At 42.7% G+C, this 14,575-nt stretch overlaps 1 protein-coding gene across 4 annotated transcripts in view; it reads right to left on the bottom strand.

Annotated features, from left to right (window-relative positions):
- Rtn4 (reticulon 4) overlaps positions 1-2,786 on the bottom strand; it is a 71,699-nt gene extending 68,913 nt beyond the window's left edge. Inside the window, exon 1 of one of the 4 annotated variants that reach the window (XM_045147220.1) lies at positions 2,029-2,778. In XM_045147220.1, the coding sequence (XP_045003155.1) occupies positions 2,029-2,572 (544 nt within the window). In that variant the 5' untranslated portion in view covers positions 2,573-2,778. Of the gene's footprint in view, positions 1-2,028 lie in introns of all 4 variants that reach the window. The other 3 variants (XM_045147222.1, XM_045147223.1, XM_045147221.1) reach the window with 3 other exon arrangements.
- Between the last annotated feature and the right edge of the window lie 11,789 nt (positions 2,787-14,575).

Below are 14,575 nucleotides of genomic sequence, written 5' to 3' on the forward strand. Positions count from 1 at the left end.
AGTGCTGGGATTAAAGGCGTGCGCCACCACGCCCAGCTGGAAACTTGATTTCTAAGGATCAAATCTCAAGTTCTCAGATATATACAGTCAAGTAGCCGAAAAGGCCTCACATATCTATCTCAGTTATTCTCCACAACTTCACACTTCTTATTTTCACTATTCTAGGTTTGTTCTTTGTCTGCTTATTTTGTGAATTTCTCCCATGTGAAGCACATAGGTATTACTGCCACACCCTGGAAGCCCTGTTACCTTACTAAGGTGTCTTAGATAATCAATAATGGGATTGATTAGTGAACATATGCACTGAAGTGATTTAACTATCAATAACAATTGTTCTTACATTTAATAAAGGAACTGAAGTTTCAAATAAGTAACTTCAATACAGAATGGCACAGAATCCCTAAGCAGACAATAATCCTTTGTCTACCAAACTTCATACTTCAACAGTCAAGAATTCAAGAAAATGTTTCCAACTCCTGAATCCCCAATGTTCACAGAACAGAACTCTTCTCTAATTCCTATGAGGTACAGAAGATGACAAATATGCGTTCATTACATTTCCAATTTAGGGTTTTATGACATTGTATTTTTCTACGTTAGTTTCCTCAAATGAATATTTTTCGTTTCAAAAAAAAAGAGCTTGAGTAACTACTCATCGTCTAAGATCTTTACTGTAGTAGTGTTTGGAGTGGTGCCTTGGTGTGTATATAAAGTCAAATTTTATTCAGAAGCATTACAATTGGTTTACTTCTCCCACTGAGGAAGAGCAAGTTAAAATACAAAGAATGTATGTTTTCCGATTAATATTCTCTTTTCTAGAAAATTTCACTACGGCAATTTCTCATCAGGCTACACCCCTTTGACGCTTGACCTTCACTCATATAAAGAAAGGTCCTACTGCTAACAGGGCTGTAGGTCCCGAAGCAGTAAGCTACTTAACAAAAAGCCATCTAAGATGTATCCTCATTATTAAATTCAATTTTTCTTTTCCAAAATAACTTCTCAACATAAAAAGGGCTTTAATAAACCAAGGTTCCTTAAAAATTGAATAATAATGTAATCAGGTATTGATTTTGGAAACTACAGACCACACATATTTTGTCTGACAACCTAAAACCTGTATCTCTAACAAACAAAATTTCTAACCCAATATATGAAAACATCTGTCTTCAAACTATTTCATTAAGTAAATGTCACAAGTTCATCAGCCAATTTCTGGCTAGGAATCCACAGGTTTTCCCTTCTTTAAGATCAACCATCTTGCCTCTTCTGTAAAAGTCAGTTGAGATACATGAAGAGGCTAAGGCAGTCTATGCTAACAGCTGACAGTTCTCTCACCCTGCAGCGCAAGCCCTGGCAGAACTGCGCCCCACCGAACACAAAGCCCGGATCCGGTTTCCCTGGCTCGTTTTGGCTGGTGCGGAGTCGCCACATTGCACCCAATTGAGCTAGCTGGGTGGTGGCAGGACTAGGCCAGAAGTCCCTCCCCCAGTCTCCTCAAACCTCGCCACTGGGGGCGCTCTCCTCCGCTGCGGTTGGGCCGAGGTGGGCATTATCCTCTCGACCAGTTCCCCTACCGCGCAGGGGAAGGGGAGAGAAGTGCAGGGGAGCGCCCCACCCCGCACACTCTCGCCTCTCCCCGGCAAGACGACCCTCCGCGAAACTGCACCCTCCCCTGGGAGCAGCAGAACGGCGGGAGTCGACAAAAGCCCCTCCTAAAAATGGCCTTCGCGTCCCCGCCCCAAAGCCCGACCACCCGAGCGCTCCTCGAGCCCGAGCCTCGGCACACACCCAGCTCCCGCCAAGGCAGCGCCAACTTGCGTGGCGGGTGGGCCGGGGCTCGAAGGAAGCACGAGGGAGCGGGCTGGGGTGCACGTGCTCCCCGCAACCCAGACAATGAGGAACCCGCCCGGCGCCCGCCCCGCCCTCCGCCCCGGGCGCCGCCGCCCCGGCGTCCGCAGACAAAGCCCCACGGGCGCGGGGCGCGGCCCGAGCGGGCGGCACACAAAGAGGGGGCGCGGCACTCACCCACGGAGCCCCTGCGCTTGGGCGCGGCCGGGGTTGAAGGGGGCGCGGCGGGCGCCGGGGCGGGCGGGGTCCACGCGGGCTCCGCCTGGGGGCTCGCGCCGGCCGGGGGCGGAGGGGGAGGCCGCGCCGGGGGCTTGTCGTCCTCGGGGAGCTCGGTGGGCGAGACTGCGGCAGCGCCGGGCAGGGGTGGCGCGGGCCCCGACGACGGGGTGGGGCTCCGGTCCCAAGACGGCTGCCGCTCAGGGGCGGAGGGGGGCGCGGCCGGCAGGGGTCCCCGGGGCGCGGGGGGCACGAAGTCACTCCCGAAGTCCAACAAGGGCGCGGCGGCGGCGGGTGGCACCGGGGCCGCAGACAGCCCGGCGGCGGGCTTCCTCTCCAGGACCTCCAGCTCTTCCATATCTTCCTCGTCCTCCTCCTCGTCCTCCTCGTCCTCTTCCTCCTCGTCCTCCGGCTCCCTCACGAACTGGTACTTGAACGCGGGCTGAGGCCGGGGTGGGCTGTCTGCGGATGAGGAGACCAGAGGCGACTGGTCCAGGTCCTCCATGGCTGACGGGTCGGAGATGATGCTGCTGCCGCCGCGAAGCCGCTCCTCGAGCCACGGGCGGTGCTGGGGGCTGGGAGGACGCAGAGGGGCCGGGCCGACCGAGCCGAGGGAGCTGCAGAGGCGACGGCTCCCGGAACAATGAGACAGCTCCTGCCTCCGCGCCCGCGACGCACCACCCGCCCCGTCCCCTGTAGCGGTCGCCGCCGCCCAGTCCAGCGAAGGAGAGAAGCCAGCAGACTCTCCGCCCAGTTTGGCGTGACTCACCTTCCCCATGCAGGGGCCCTGGGCTGGCGCGGGAGGGAGAGAGCCAATCAGCCTTCGGAACGAGAAGATGGGCGATTGGCCTGTCCAATGGAAAGAGAGAGAGATGAGGCTGAGTTGCACTTCCTCTCCCTTACCAGCTGGCAGCGCTCGGTGGGCGGGGTTAGCGCTGGGAGCTCCACCCCACCTTGAGTAGACGTGATGTGGGGTGGGGTGGGCTCTGGGCTGTCTCCTGCAGCTGGAAGTTCCTTTGCGGTTGAGTACTGAGGAGCCAGGCCGGGTGCGAGCAGAGGGTTTGGAATGCTTCCTAGCCAGGCAGCGGAAGGGCGTTATACAGGGGACCTTGGAAGTGGAAAGTTTCCTCCCCGGAAAGGAAAAAAACAGTGTTGAAACCTTTAAGATTTTTTAAGTAAAAGGTCGTGTTCTTTTCAAACTCCTATGAGCGCCAGCAGCCTAAAAGAAAGTAAAGGAAAAAAAATTGAACAGTTTTAAAATCACTTTCAATCTAAACCACAGACCCTGAAATGTAAATTAGGCAAAGCAGCTGTCCTAATTATCTGGGGTGGGGGAAGGGGTCCTGGGGCCAAGTAGTTGAAAGTCTGCTTGTCTGCTCTTCCAAGGAGGGTTTTGGGATTTGCCTGCTGCTGGACATTAACGTACTGGAATCACCCAAAGAGGAAGTGGAAATAGATGCCTTGGAAGGTAAATTTGTTTCACTATATATCACCTTAGGCAAATGAGTCAACATGTCAAAATGATTCAGGCTTTCTGGAAGTCAGGAAATCCACGCTCACTAGTTTGATAGGTGAAGCTGCACGTTTCCCAATACTTTTTTCCAAAGCTGGGATGTAAAGAAAACGGTTGCAGAACATAAAGGACTTAGTATCCAGAAGTTTATAGGCCCTTTTATCTTGTTTCATACCGCCTGGAGAAAGGAGGATATCTGTGTGTAGATTGCTCAAGGTGCAAGTCTGCACCTGCGCTATCCAGTACACCTTAGTGACTAGCCACTTGTAGCTACCGAGCACACGGGACCTCAAAAGAGATGTTCTACACTGCACTCACAGATTTCATATCAATTGGAACATAATATTTTGGATGTGTTCTGGTAATTACATTAAATTCACCTGTGTTGTTTTAAAAACAGCTTCTAGAAAGTTTTAAATGCATGTATGATTCATCTATTTCTATTGAAATGATAGTCTATGTTAAGGATTAAGAAACTATGATTGCCATAGGGATATCACGGGTTATTTAAGCCAATTCTTAATTGCAACTAATAACTGTGACCCTAGGCTTAACTAGGGTATTAAAAAGGATAGTTTGGGGTGGAAAGAGGAATGAGTTGCTGGAGCACAGGAGTTTTTAGGGTAACTTCTGTAATGATGGATATGCAATATGCATGCAATTGGCAAAACTCAGAATTGTACAACAGAAAGGGTGAGCCCTAATATAAACCAAGAGCTTTAATTAATAATCATCTGTACTGGGGCTAAGGATGTAGCTCAATGGCAGAGCACTTATCTAACATACACAGGCACCTAGATTTGCTTAATCACAAGCACCACACACACACACACACACACACACACAAAATATTACTATCAATACGGGCTCGTGGGGACTGAGGCAACAGCTCAATTGGTAATGTACTTGCCTTGCAAGTATAAGGACCTAGGTTCACTCCCAGAACCCACATTTTAAAAAAGAAAGAAAGAAAAGAAAAATCCGGGTTTAGCTGGTGGCATGCACTTGAAATTCCAGTGCTATGGAGATGTAGACAGATCTCTGGGTCTCAGTGGCCAGTTAGTTTAGTCTACTTGGTTAGTTCCAGTTCAGTGAAAACCCTGTCTCAAAAAAGGTTGTAGGTCTAGGACCAGAAAACCAAATGTCGCATGTTCTCATATGTGGATCCTAGCTACAAATGTTTAGACTTGTGTGTGAGCTGGAACCAAAAAAATTGGTAGCAGAGGCCAGTGAGCTGGAAAAGGGGTATAAGGGAGGGAAGAGAGGGAAGGACTTAAGGGGATGGTATTGTATATCTGTAAGTAGAAGAACAGATTACAGGGAGTGGAATAGCCTAAATGAGGCCAGGGGGAGAGATTAAGTAAAAGAAGGGTGGGGAGAGGGTCATTCAAAATTCAAGATATTCTGAATAAAACATGAACGCCTACTTCTTTGGATAACAGCATGTCTAGAAGCCATAGATTACTACTAGAAAATTTTCAGTGCCAGGGAGTTGTTGGTCAGGGTGGTCCCTACTGCCTCCAAAACATTATCAGCTTTTGCCAAGGCCCTTGGTTTCCCAGGAGTAACTGATGGTAAGACCCTATTGCTGAAGACTCAGCAAGTTCACTGAAAAATCAAGCTAGGGCTGAGCTGAAAACCTTCTCCGTGTAGGCCAGCCAACTGTAATCTGGAAAAAGCTGCACTGCATGCAGCCCTATGGGGGACAGAAGTCATCAGCAGTGAAAACAGTGGACACTGGAAGCCTCAAATTTGGTCAGACAGGCCAAATGACCAAATGGGTGCATTAGTGGCATGTCTGCTCTGTGGGAAACCAACTGCTCTTTAACTGGACTGGAGGCCCACTCTATGGGAGGGAATACATGCCTGGTACTGAAAACCTAATCAAAAGCCTATGGTAAGCTGGGCCTGGTGGGGCACACCTTTAGTCCCAGCACTTGGGAGACAGAGGTAGGAGGATTGCCATGAGTTCGAGGCCACCCTGAGAATACAGAGTAAATTCCAGCTGAGCTTGGGCTACAGTGAGACCCTACCCTGAAAAAAAAAAAAAAACAAAAAAGCCTATGGCAGGTGAGATTATGTGCTTTAGGAGCATAAAGCCTGTTGTTGTCTGGCTAAATGCATATATTATTCTCACCCAACTGCCCTGAAAGCACTACACTTAATGTTCATATATTAATGCTACTCTCAAAAGGCAACCTAGTGCTGAGAAGTGAGGGAGGAGTGCTCAGCACTGAAACATCTCTCTCACACCCTCCAAGGCGTAGGGTCCAGTGAGGTGGCAGGAAGAATATAAGGGCCAAAGGAAGGGCACCATTCCTTACAATGCAACTGCCCAGACAGAAATTTGCCTCAATATCAATGACCTCACAGTGCCTAGCAATACCTACACAAGACCCTCATAAGAGGAGATGACATCATAATAGGAGATGACTAATGGAGAGAGGGAAAGGAATGGAGAGCCAAGTTGTGATGGGGAAAATGGGGGAAGGGAGGGAAATATGGTTTTATTGTCTATAAGTACAGAAGTTGTCAATTAAAAAAATTGTTTTTAAAGTTGGTAGGCACCTGAAGCACAACACCTGAGGTTTTCTTCTCCTCCATGTGCATGTGTACATGCCACACACAATAGCTCATCAGTTATAAAAATGAATCACATCAATGCAAGCTGTTAGTAAAAGGGAAATTGTGGTTGGGAGTCAGTGTGAGAGTGTGGAAACTGGACTTCATGTTTTCTGTAAACCTAAAACCAAGAAAAGTTGTTACAGAGAGTATTATTACATCAAGTTACAAGAATATGTAACTACCTAAGAAATAGAGTTTGTTAATTTAAAAAGAAGAGCAAAATTTCCTGGCCATGTTACCTTATCAAGTTGCTTAATAATCTATGCAAAAGCTAGCACATGAATTCCTCTGAAATGAACTGGCTGTTTACAAAAGGACTGTGAGTTACATGGAGTCAATTTGGATTTTTGTTAATTTTGTTTTTTGCAGGCATTAGGAACAGTGGGAAGAGAAGTGTAAATGTATAATTTAGGAGGAGACGGCTTTTTAAACCTAAACATTTTTAAATTTTTCAGCCAAGTATTTCTATAGTAGTGGTTAAGACTATCATGTTTGAGGGGCTGGAGAAATAGTTCAGTGGGTAAGAGTGCTTTCTGTGCAAGCATGGAGGCCTAAGGAGGACTTAGTTCCATCCTCAGCACAGAAGTAAAAGTTTCATAGAGTCAGCAATAGATTTACAAGCATAAGAAAACATGGCAAATACAGAGGCAATAATGTAAGTACTTTCTTTTGATGCAGAACAAAAATAAGAACTTTATATTATTTCAGACTTCGTAAGCATTTTCTGAGTGGGAGAACAAGATAAGATAATTGGGGTGAATGTGAGCAAAGTATATAAAATATCAAAAGTAATTTTTGGAAATTTAAGTATATGATGAGTAAGAGAAAAGTTGACCTAGTGTTCATAGAATGACTACTAATGCACAGAAGAGAATGTTGCTGCTGAAAGTAGAACTAAAAGTAGCTGCACACCCATAACTGAATATGAGTAGCACTTTCACTAGTGGGTAAAGGAAGAATTATACAAATTCTAGATCTGAATAATTGCTTGGAAACAATTGTTCAATGAATTCATTTTGAAAATAGCTTACCAGAGGGTAAAAAATTTAAGGTTTCCAGATGACACTAGTCATTAACTCTTTTCTTTAGGGACAAAACAAGATTCAGTCTGATAGATTCATAGTCTTTCAGAGCTGCAAGGGCTTTTGAAGGTCACCTTAACTGACCACAAGAATTCTGTAACAGCTTTTAAAAAGCTGATCATCTGTAACAAATTTCAAAAACAGCCACTCTCTCTGTCAATGCTGAGGCTGTGTGAAAAAGTTCTGGCAAGCCCAGAGTGATGGCTCATCTATAATCCCAATTTATAATTCAGCACCTGGAAGACTGAGGCAGGAGAATTGCCACAAGTTCAAGAATTCAAGGCTCTCCTGGCTACAGAATGAGATCCTATTTTTTAAAAAAAAATCTTTAGCTGTTTGTTCTGGAAGACAGAAACAACACATGAAAAGAGTCACCCATACCAGCCACACAAACTGTATCCCATAAATCCAGCCAATCTACAGTCATGAAAACTAACAAATCATGGTTGTTTTACTTTTGAGATGATTCATTACATGGCACAAGTTGATTAGAACACCATCCATTTTGTTTCCATTTTATACTTTATTGATTCATTCAAGAAATATTAGTTAGGTATATACTCTGTATCGAGCAAGCCCTGTTCAGCACTAAACAAAACAGATGAAAATGTGCTTACATATTTCCAGTAAAGGGAGGTTCACTAACAAAATAGCCCATTCCATTTCTCTAATATTATACATTAGTACAACATGCTTCACTGATGCTTAAATGTGCATCTGTGGAAAGGCTAAGTTGTCTTACATCATGTATGACCCTCTCTTGAAAGAGTTAGAGCAAGGATGGGTTTACTATTATCTTCACATTTTAAGATGTAAATGTCAGAATGTGTTTTGCCAGTCATAGAAGAAAGAAAAACCTATTTTAAGAGCTTTCAAGTATAGCTTTTTCACCTACTATAAATGGCTTGCCTGTATTCTAGAGCCCTTTTTGCTCAAAACAGATTGAAATGTGAAAATTTAAATAGCTGCTGAAATGTTAGTCCTACTATTTCAATAAGATTTTAGATTGTATGTAATATACTGTTTTATTAAATGTAACTCATGTTCTTGGTTAACATCATAATTCATACTAAATTCATTCAATAATAAGAATAGAAATATAAATAAGATTACAACAATGTTAATAAAACATTGATAGTGTTGGACCTAAAGTTTTAAGTCCAAAGAAATCACAGTTTACACAATACAAGGAAATGGAACCAGCTTAGATGTCCATCAGCAGATGAATGGAAAAAGAAAATAAGGTGTGGAATTTTAAGTGGTCTTTTTTTTTTTTTTTTTTTTTTTGGTTTTTCAAGATAGATTCTCACTCTAGTCCAGGATGACCTGCAATTCACTGTGGAGTCTCAGGGTGACCTTGAACTCATGGCAATCCTCCTACCTCTGCCTCCCAAGTGCTGGGATTAAAGGAGTGCACCACCATGCCTGGTTTTAAGTGTTTTTTAATTATTTATTTATGAGAAAGAGAGAATGAGGCATAGGGAGGGAGAGAGAGAATGGGTGCACCATGGCCTTCAGCCACTGCAGACAAACTCCAGACACATGCACCAGCTTGTGCATCCTGCTAATGTGGGACCTGGGAAATCAAACCTGGGTCATTTTGCTTTGCAGGCAAGCACCTTAACTGCTAAGCAATCTCTCCATCCCTGATATGGAATTTTGTACAGCCACAAAGAAAAATTAAATCATGACATTTGCAGGAAAATGGATGGAACTGGAATTTATTAAAAAAAAAAATAAACCAGGGCTGGAGAGATGGCTTAGCAGTTAAGCGCTTGCCTGTGAAGCCTAAGGACCCCGGTTCGAGGCTCGGTTCCCCAGGTCCCACGTTAGCCAGATGCACAAGGGGGCGCACGTGTCTGGAGTTCGTTTGCAGAGGCTGGAAGCCCTGGCGCGCCCATTCTCTCTCTCTCCCTCTATCTGTCTTTCTCTCTGTGTCTGTCGCTCTCAAATAAATAAATTAAAAAAATTTAAAAAAAATAAATAAATAAAAATAAACCAGACTCATAAAGACAAACACTGCATATTTCCTCTCATATGCACACACTAAAGTTAAAACGATATGTGTGGTAAATATATAATAGACTGTAGGTCACAAAACTAGAAAGCAGGGCTGGAGAGATGGCTTACCAGTTAAGGTGCTTGCCTGTTAAGACTAAGAACTCATGTTCGAATCTCCAGGTCCCATGCACAGTGATACAAGTGTGCGCTATAGCACATGCACACAACGGGGTGCATGTGTCTGGAGTTCATTTGCAGTGGCTAAAGGCCTTGGCACGCCCATTCTCTCTTTTCAAAATAAATAAAAAGTAGAAAGGATTAAAAGGGGGAGGAAGAGATCCTAAGGGGGTAGGAAATAGAGTAGTAGAATACAAGTAATAGGAAAGCAAAAGGGGAGACTAAGTGGAGGTAAAGAGAGAATCATCTTAAGGAGGGTAGGGATGGGAGAGGACAGCAGGGATAGGAAACAAATTAAAACAAGGTATAGTGACATGAAAATGCCATGATAAAACCCATTACTTTATATGTGAACCTCAAATTTGAATTTAAAAATAATAAAGATAAAAGAAAAGTCAAAATTAAAATTGAAACTTAAAGCCAAGGCATGGTGGCTCCTGCCTATAATCGTAGCACTTAAGAGGCTGAGGTGGACGGATCACAGTGAGTTCAAAGGCAGCCTTGTGCTACAAAATAAGTTACAAGTCAGCCTGGGCTAGAATGGGGTGCTACCTTAACACCCCCCCACACTTCCACCAAATTGCACTTAGGGGCTGAGGATATAGCTCAGTTGGGAGAATGCATGACAAGCATACATGATTCCCTGATTACATTTCCAGCTCCACAAAAAATGGTATAGTAATACATGCCTGTAATCCCAGTACTCAGGCAGGAAGTATCAGAAGTTCAAGGTTATCCTCAGCTACATAGTGAGTTTTGGGTTGTATGAGACCTTATCTAAAAAATAAAAATGTAGAACCTATCTTTCCTCATTAATTACGCTGGGTCTTCAACATTATTAGTGAATTTCCATGGGCAAATTTAATATGCATTATCTCTCTTGGGTTACCCACTGGGGCTATCTCCCTGACCCCAGTTCTTTAATTTTATTTATTTTTTCTCTCAATTTTTATTAACATTGTCCATGATTATAAAAGGTATCCCATGGTAATACCCACCCTCCTCCCCACACACTTTCCCCTTTGAAATTCCATTCTCCATCATATCCCCATCCCATCTCAATCACTCTCTCTTTTATTTTGATGTCATGGTCTTTTCCTCCTCTTATGATGGTCTTGTGTAGGTAGTGTCAGGCACTATGAGGTCATGGATATCCAAGCCATTTTATGTCTGGAGGGAGTATATTGTAAGGAATATTAACCCTTCCTTTGGCTCTTACATTCTTTCCACCACCTCTTCGGCATTAGACCCTGAGCCTTGGAAGGTGTGATCGAGATGTTTCGCAGTACTCCAGTCACTTCTGTCCAGCACTATGATACGTTCTGAGTCATTCCAAAGTCACTGCTTATCTGGAAAGAGAAGATTCTCTACCAAAAGTGAGAGTAGTGTTAATATAAGGGTATAAATATTTAGACGAGTGCTTACTGGTCAGTTTGATAAGCATAGTATAAACATTTTTCCAGACATCAGCAGATGTTACACCCCTAGCGCTCATGACTACCCCTGTTTTAAGTTTTCAGTATCAGGGATGTGTTTCCCCCCATGGAGCAGGCCTCCAGCCCAATTGGAAAGCAGTTGGTTTCCACCATGACAGACGTACCACTATTGCACCCATTGGCTCATTTGGACTGGCTGGCCAATTATAGGGTTTGCAGTGTCTACTGTTGAGTATCATCACTGGTGGCATCTCTTTCTCCCATTGAACTACATGTAGAATGGCTTCTTCCAGCTTTCTGTCAGCTGGTTAACATAGAGAAGATTATCAGCTCAGTTACAGCAGGATTTCACAGTGGACTAGCAGCCCAAGTATGTGGAGTCTTCAGCAATAGGGTCTCACCTTCTATTCCTGGTGGAAGACCAAGGGCCTCGGCAATGGCCTATAATGTTTTGGGGGCATCAGGGACCTCCCTGGCTGACAACTCACTGGAGGTATCCGGCCCCTGGCAATGAAAATTTTCTAACTGATCTATGGCTCCTGAGTGTTCCATTGTCCAAAACTGGAGGATTCAATATGATTTATTTGCATCCTCTTAGATTTTGATTAGCCCTCCCTCCAACTATCCTTTACTCAGTATCTTCCCCTGACCTCACTTTGGGCCTTTTCACTTCTACTTACATATATTCAATACCAACCTGTTAAGTACCCTCCTCCCTTCCTTTCCCTTCTCTTTATATCTCCTTTTTAACTTACTGGCCTCAGCTACTGAGTTTTTTCCTTCTCACACAGAAGCCCAATCATCTGTAGCTAGGCTCCACATAAGAGGGAGAACATGCGGCACTTGGCTTTCTGGGCCAGGGTACCTCACTTAGTATAATCCTTTCCAGATCCATCTATTTTCCTGCAAATTTCATAACTTAATTTTTACCACTAAGTAGAACTCCTTTGTATAAATGTGCCACATCTTCATTATCCACTCATCAGTTGAGGGACATCTAGGCTGGTTCCATTTCCCAGCTATTATGAATTGAGAGGCAATAAACATGGTTGAGCATGTACTTCTAAGGAAATGGAATGAGTCCTTAGGATATATGCCTAGGAGTGCTGTAGCTGGGTCATATGGTAGATCAATTTTTAGCTGTCTTAGGGACCTCCACACTGATTTCCACAATGGCTGGACCAAATTGCATTCCCACCAGCTGGGTAGAAGGGTTCCTCTTTTTTCACACCCTCGCCAGCAATTATGATCATTTGTTTTCATGATGATGGCCAATCTGACAGGAGTGAGATGGAATTTCAATGTAGTTTTAATCTGCATTTCCCTCATGACTAGGGATGCAGATGATTTTTTTAGATGTTTATATGCCATACATATTTCTTCTTTTGAGAACTCTGTATTTAGTTCCATAGGCCATTTTTTATAGGCTTGTTTGATTCCTTACTATTTAACTTTTTAAGTTCTTTGTATATCCTAGATATTAATCCTCTATCAGCTATGTAGCTGGCAAAGATCTTTTCCCATTCTGTAGGTTGCCTCTTTGCTTTATTCACAGTGTCCTTTGCAGTGCAAAATCTTTGTAATTTCATGAGGTCCCAGTGGTTAATCTGTGGTTTTATTGCCTGAACAACTGGGGTTATATTCAGAAAGGCTTTGCCTAGACCAAAATGTTGAAGGATTTCCCCTACTTTTTCCTCTAGCAATTTCAGAGTTTCAGGTCTGATGTTATGGTCTTTAATCCATTTGGACTTAATTCTTGTACATGTAGAGAGAGAAGGATCTATTTTCATCCTTCTACAGATATATATCCAGTTTTCCCAGCCATTTGCTGAACAGGCTGTCTTTTCTCCAATGAGTATTTTTGGCCTTTTTATCAAATACCAGATGGCTGTAGCTACCTGGACTTATATCTGGGTCCTCTATTCTGTTTCATTGATCTATATATCTGCTTTTGTGCCAGTACCATGCTGTTTTTGTTACTATGGCTCTGTAGTATAGGTTAAAATCAGGTATGGTGATACCACCAGCCTTAATTTTGTTGCTCAGTGTTATTTTAGATATTCAAGGTTTTTGTGATTCCAAATGAATTTTTGGATTGTTTTTTCTATTTCCAAGAAGAATACCTTTGGAATTTTGATGGGGATTGCATTAAATGTGTAGATTGCTTTTGGTAAGATTGCCATTTTCACAATAATGATTCTTCCAATCCAGGAACAGGGAATGTTTTTCCATTTCCTAGTGTCTTCTGCAATTTCTCCCTGGAGTGTTTTATACTTTTCATTGTAGAGATCCTTTACTTCCTTGGTTATGTTTATAACAAGGTACTTTATTTTTGTGATGTAATTGTAGATGGGAGTGATTCTCTGATTTCATCCTCTTTATGTTTGTTTTTAGCATATAGGAATGCTGCTGATTTCTGTGTATTTATTTTGTATCCTGCTACATGGCTGTAGGTGTTTATCAGCTCTAAGAGTTTGCTGGTACAGTCTTTAGGGGCCTTTATATATAGAATCATATCATCTGCAAACAATGATAACTTGATTTCTTCCTTTCCAATTTGTATCCCTTTATGTCTGTCTCTTGCCTTATAGCTGTGGCTAAGACTTCCAGTAGTATATTAAATAAAAGTGTGGACAATGGACACCATTGTCTTGTTCCTGATTTTAGTGGAAAAGCTTTAAGCTTTTCCCCATTTAGTAATATGTAGGCTGTAGGCTTGTCATCAACAGCCTTTATTATATTGAGATATGTTCCTTCCATTCCCAGTCTCTGTAGGACTTTTATCATGAAGGAATGTTTGATTTTGTGAAACACTTTCTCTGCGTCTAATGAGATGATCATATGATTTTTGTCCTTCAGTCCATTTATATAATGTATTACATTTATTGATTTGCATATGTTGAACCATCCCTGCATCTCTGTAATAAAGCCTACTTGGTCAGGGTGAATGATCTTTCTGATATATTCTTGTATTGTGTTTGCCAATATTTTGTCGAGAATTTTTGCATCTATGTTCATGAGGGAGATTAGTGTGTAATTTTCTTTCTTTGTTCTATCTTTGCTTGGTTTTGGTATCAGTGTGATGCTGGCTTCATTGAAAGAGGTTGGTAGGATTCCTTCTTTTCCATTATGGAAAAGCTTAAGAAGCAATGGCATTAGTTCTTCTCTGAAGGTCTGGTAAAATTCAGTAGTGAATCCATCTGGGCCTGGGCTTTTTTTAGTTGGGAGATTTTTGATAACTGTTCAGATTTCCATGCTTGTTATAGGTCTATTTAAGTGATTAATCTCATCTTGATTTAATTTAGGTAGGTCATATAAATCAAGGAAATCATCCATTTCTTTCATATTTTCATACTGTGTGGAGTATATGCTTTTATAGTATGTTCCTATGATTTTTTTCAATTTCTCTGGCATGTGTTGTGATGTTACCTTTTTCATCTCTAGTTTTATTAATTTGTGTCTCTTCTCTCTTTCTTTTGGTCAGATTAGCTAAGGGTTTATCAATCTTTTTATCCTTTAAAGAACCAACTCTTTGTTTCATTGTTTCTTTGGATTTTTTTTTGTTTGTTTCTTTCTATTTCATTAATTTCTGCCCTAATCATTATCATTGCTTCCTGTCTACTGATTTTTGGTTTGCCTTGTTCTTCTTTTTCCAAGGCTTTAAGGTGAAGCCT

The sequence above is a fragment of the Jaculus jaculus genome, chromosome 4 (genome assembly GCF_020740685.1).
Source record: "Jaculus jaculus isolate mJacJac1 chromosome 4, mJacJac1.mat.Y.cur, whole genome shotgun sequence".
Lineage (NCBI taxonomy): Eukaryota > Metazoa > Chordata > Mammalia > Rodentia > Dipodidae > Jaculus > Jaculus jaculus.